Raw genomic sequence first — 5,750 nt, 5'->3', positions numbered from 1 at the left:
AGAGAGAGAGAGAGAAGAAATCAGATCGGGATGTAGAAGAAATCAAATCGGGATGTGAAAGAGAGTGGTTTAGTTGATTTGTAGCAAGGGCAAGGTCGTCTTTTTGTTTAGTTTCATTGGAATGAGCTATAAAGTCTTATTTTCATTTAAATGAGCTAATAAAAAATATTGTTATTGAAATGAGAAATAAGGGGTTTAAATTAGTATTAAATGGACATTTTTCCAAACTTTTATTTGAGCATTTATATATGTTGCATTCGTGCAGATTTTATTTTTAGTATATTAGGCTGCAGATTTCTTCTTATTAGTTTATGCAGATCGATGATTAGGTTTTCTGTTTTCAGATGATGAATAGCAGAATTAACAGGGACATCTCTTAAACCCTAAGCAGATAATGATATATATAAGTAAACATGCATGCATACATATATTTTTTCTTCGCCTAATTCCTCAATGAAGATCGATGTCAAAGATGCCTGCGTTAGGAAACTGAACAAATACTTTGCCTCAGTTGATGAGAGTAGTCGTGGGATTATTTCTGAATGTTTTTCTTCTCAAGAACAACATATATATACAGACACATAGACACCCTGCAATCGGTGATTTATGAGGCCAACTAATTAATTAGTATGTTGCATGATACGTATACATGAAGATGTCCAAAGGGTTCATCAAGGCCAAATGGGAAGTATGAACTTCATGTTACACACAAATCTAAAACGATCGATATATGTAGAAGTATAAACATCGATCTAAACTAGAAAGACTAGGGTTTATGAGTTTAGGGCTTAGAATTAGAGCCATAAAAGTAGTACGTCACTTAGTCATTGTCTAATGCCATGCATGGTGGTTTCAGCAGCCAAAGAAGATTATACGTTGATGAACATGAAAGAAGATCAATGACCAAGCTAGGAATTGAAAACTCAAGGGGCCAAACATATCAGCAATTAAATTTGGGGATGGGTGCCGCGTACCAAAATTTCCATTATTTCTAACATAGTTGATCAAAATTGGTAATAGTTTCAAATGTGTCATCATATGATTGGGGTTGTCAGGGCAGCCCTTGGTCTCTTCATATTTCTCCTTGTTCATAAGATTGGAATCAGGTTTGAAATCAATGTTCGATATTGCTCGATCTCTACAAAATTCTTCTGTTAAAATGTTACCGTCAAACAATAACTTCAAAAATTCTTTACATGGGTTTGACAACCTAACCGGATTCTGACATTTGACTGGCCGAAATCCACTGACTTGTTAAGTTGTTCAATAAGTTTCCATGTTGGGTTTCTCTATGGCCTCTATCCTGCCATATCTATCTCCTTGTTATTCTAAATTGAGTAAATTCATAATAATGCCTGAGATATCTCCTGGAAAACAACACTGGTTTTCAAACAACGGATACATTCGAGTAGATAGAACAGTCGAGTAGTCGGTCAGACATTCATTCCATCAGTCCACGTCCATTATCAAAACAACACAACAAAAGAAAAAGGTCAAGTGAATTTCGGTTTGTGGTAAAATTAGAGTCGAGTTAATGCCGAGCATCGACTCATATAAACATGAAAAAAGTCTAGCGAGGACTGGACTAATACACAACATATTATATCAACACACAGAAATTAACTAAGCTATACGATACCTAGAGCTAGCCCAACTTTTTTTTTTTGTTTCGATACAACAAAACAGAACTATAAAATAAAATCTCGATATACACCTCTTCCCAGCTGATCGAAATAAACCGTTTGGAACACATAAAGAGGTAGACAGTGAAACTAAATAATAGCAAGATCCACTGAAAATACAAAATCAGCTAACCAATCTCCTACAAAGTTAGCTTCACGAAATACATAACGGAAAACAATGGAATCACATTGAGCGGCTAGGTTTCGGATGTCCTCCAAAGTTGCAAAGCCCATTTGGTTCATTCTTGGTACGTTTTTAATTTTCCTTAGGCTTGACCAGTTGAACTCTAGGGGTCCTAGCGTAGCTTGTGCCTCTCATTGTTTCATTCAGTACGTAAACGTTCATATGTTCATATACGGAGACTGCACCGCTCTATTAAGCAGTAAATATTTGCAGATGATATGTATCAACAAGAAGAACAGAAGAAGACCATACATGCAAATTAAAGTGCTTCGATATATCAAATGATGTCGAATTTCAAAGATGCCTGCGCGGCATTGCAAATCCTATTGGCTCAAAAGGCCTCACAGTCGCGTGATGACCTTGTTAGCAGTGAACCTTTGTTGCTAGTAGAACACTTCTTCGATCCTCATTTTCTTTAGTAACAGTCCAATTGCAAGTGTATCCAGTCAATCTGCATGGTTATAAACAATAGCCAAAAGTCTCCAGTTTAACATGACTGTTATCGTTTTTACACTGTTAATATATAAAATTAACCTCCCTAAAGTATACAATGTGCTATTTGATCTAATCAAATTTCATTGTCCTATTCTCATGAGACGTCATAACGCAGTGAAAGCTATAGGTTGAAAGGTGAAATCAATAAGACAAGCGTCGAACTGAATTTGAAGACAATAAATGAGATCGTTATCTGTAATAGTCAATGGCCTCTGAATGACTGAATCTATGACACGAAAAGGACAGGACACTGGATATATTGTATTAACAATATGTTCATCTAAGGAAATAACGCAGGGTAAAAGTTGAGATATGTAAAAATTTTCTTTAGCCTTTAGGTATTTGCCAAATTGAATACAGCAATGACATCCAACATTGGGAAGACAGATGATCGACGCAGAGTCAGACCTACACATTGATTATATCTTGTACGTAGTGATATAAACGCAATTGAGGACATGTCCAATCTATTTGCATGTTCATCGGCTAGGAATTTGAAATCTCATCACACCTTTACATTTGTGAAGAGTGCGGAGTTGGGAAAAAAAGAAGAATAAAAAAACACCTCTGCAATAAGCGACAGCTCCTCCTTATGGCTGAGTAGTTGGCTCCTGAATTTGGGAACTGCAGTTGCTCGCACCCTTCCACCAGAATGGCTAACAAAGCTGTGGATTGCACCGCTCCGGTAACCTTAGAGAGGTAGTTTTATACAAAAAAAAAAAAAAAAAAACTTAGAGAGGAAGTGTTCCTACGCACTGGGTTGCAAGCCAATATACTGAATCAAGTGACGACCAACTAGCTTACAAACATATATACATATGCAAAATTTTAAAATAGTACCACTCTCCTTTCAAGCTAATGTACTAACATGACAACAAAAACCAATCTGTCTCAAAGAGGTCTGACACATATCTTCATTGAAATAAAATGGTGAAGGGTAGATCAAGACTGTGGTGTTGGTCACAGAACAAATTGCAGCACAGGTTACAGGGACCTAGAGTTTGTCTAAAACAGTACAACAAACCTAACACGTTCAGCAAAGTCTTCTATCCATATGTCTACTACGGACCTCTTATTTGCGGACCATTTACGGACTTTCAAAACGTGTCCGTTGGATTACAGGAGCGGCCTACAAGTTGATGAGTATAACTCTTTCTCATGTGCTCACATACATCTGAACACAATCCTCCTCTTCTCTCTTCAACGCATCAGAGCTCCCAAGCCGGCTAGAGCTCATCCAACCGCGCCGGCCACCGCTGCTGAACTCACTCCCATGGCCGTAAGGTACACCGCTAGTCCTCGTTGACGCCGTAAAGAAGCTCAGCGGAGAGGTCGAGGCGGCAGGTTTGGCTCGGGTTGGTCCGATCTGGATAGAGAGAAAGAAGGAGAGAGAGAGAGAGGGAGGAGAGAGATTCTTATTCATATTCAGATTCGGCGACGATGGCGACCTTGACGGCGTCGGCACCAGCAGTGGAGATAGAGGCTCGACGCAAGGAGAGCACAACAATGCAGAGAGAGAGAGAGTTGGGAGCTCTGCGTTGAAAAGAGAAGGGGATGTGTTCAGATGTATGTGAGCACACGGGAAAAAGTTATACTTATCAACTTGTAGGTCGCTCATGTAATCCAACGGACTCGTTTTGAAAGTCCGTAAATGGTGAGGTCCGCAGTAGAACGGGCTCCCCCTATGTAATACCAAAATATATATAACACAATAATGATCGTGGAGATATAATAATGATTCATACATGCAGTATGTGAGACAGAGATACCGACTGCATCAGAATATCTTACAGAACTCAAAGAAGGCTTGAGAGATACATCATAAAAATTCCCATCATATGCAATAGAAACCAGTAATGAGATTGATATCAGCAGGATGGTTTCACAGGGCATCGACATTGGTTTACATAATCGGTTCCTGATTAATTGCTGACAATATCATTACTGATGAAATCAGGATTCACACTTGTTGTCATCCCAACAACCCCTTATGCATCTCAAAATGTTTGTTTTTACATGCCAGTGCTTGTGGATGGGGAAACTAAAGTTTCTACATAAGTAACAGCTCCAGACACGCAATGCTCAGTAACATTCCTACATCAGTTTTCCTTCGGATTATATAATGTCAAGAACCATGGATCATCATAAGCAGCTGCATCACGCACGATGATCAAAGTTACACCGTCATTAGAAATGCATAAGGGACTCCAGAGTAGATCATGATCTGCAGGTACAGGCAGAACCTCTCTTTGGATTTTGATGACTTCGTTCCAGGATTTCTCGACTCCGGCTTCCTTCATCACCCACATATTAAATTCTAACCCAGGTCCCCTTGAGTATGAGAATAAAGAATTTCTAAATTTTCCTTCACTTGCAATTAAATATCTATACTTGCCAATAGGAATAGGATAATATGGGTATGCAATCTCATGAAATTTATCCTCGGTTAAGTCAAATGACATTAACTTGTTAGCAATCACCAAAAGCAGCCATACCCAATGTAGAGCACCGTTTACTAAACAGCCATAACCAAACAGCTTATGATTCAGGCGCTGAAGCTTCCTCCATGAACCCGTAATTACTGTATAAAGTACAATATCTTCATATCCTGATCCGATTCTGGAAATGCCACGAAAATTACCGACTATTACCTTGTAATCGTCAGTTGTGGAATCATAACCGAATCCAAAAAATGGGCAGAAGAGGGAATGGTCCTCAAGAGGAGGTTTTGGTAAGACTTTGGATTCTCTAGTGCAAGGATTCCATAACATAATAACCGGAATACACCAACCAAATAGTAGACATATCAAGCCATTGCAACTACCAACGATTCGAATATCAGCAAATTTCAGACGATCAATTACCGGAAAATAGAGCTCTTTGCTGGGAACAGGACCATCATCATCCTTGAATAATGCTTCGGAGTCTATGGACCGGAAAGTGGAGATCTCCTTAACAAGAACAGAGACCCGGAGCTGGGTCCGTGCCGGAGTGGAGAGAGCGTCCGACATCAGAGAAGCATATCCCAATTGAAATTGGAAATTGGGAAAGTAGTATGGAGCCCAGTAGGGTTTCACTCTTCTCAATTATCTGTTGTAGTTATATTAATATGTATGTTTTGTAAAGGGCTTAGCTCAACTGTAGTATAGAAGCCTTTGACCCATCTCTAGGTGGTGATCTTAGTAGAGACGGTTATACTTAACATATAGGAGTTAGAATTCTTTATATATGCTGTGAATTTATTTAATGTAGTTATGGAATAAAGATTAGTTTGTATTAGTTTCTTTTATCTTGTTTATTATTTTTTACGGTAGATTAATCCTATCATTGTTATCAGAGCCAGTAATGGCTCTGACGACGCAAGACTAACATTCCTCAAAGTCTTCCAC

The 5,750-nt window shown here is 38.7% G+C and overlaps 1 protein-coding gene across 1 annotated transcript; it reads right to left on the bottom strand.

Annotated features, from left to right (window-relative positions):
- Positions 1-4,460: 4,460 nt before the first annotated feature.
- On the bottom strand, positions 4,461-5,372 carry LOC101308951 (F-box/kelch-repeat protein At3g06240-like). Its single transcript, XM_004296053.1, has one exon. The coding sequence runs from the start codon at positions 5,370-5,372 to the stop codon at positions 4,461-4,463; it is 912 nt and encodes a 303-aa protein (XP_004296101.1).
- Positions 5,373-5,750: the final 378 nt, after the last annotated feature.

This window comes from Fragaria vesca, linkage group LG3 (assembly GCF_000184155.1).
Source record: "Fragaria vesca subsp. vesca linkage group LG3, FraVesHawaii_1.0, whole genome shotgun sequence".
Taxonomy (NCBI): domain Eukaryota; kingdom Viridiplantae; phylum Streptophyta; class Magnoliopsida; order Rosales; family Rosaceae; genus Fragaria; species Fragaria vesca.
The sequence above is the reverse complement of the archived record's forward strand: the minus strand, read 5'-3'. Positions and strand labels throughout refer to the sequence as shown.

Bases quoted from the DNA above. Each gene is read 5' to 3' on its own strand.
- LOC101308951 (XM_004296053.1), bottom strand. From the start codon at position 5,372: ATGTCGGACGCTCTCTCCACTCCGGCACGGACCCAGCTCCGGGTCTCT.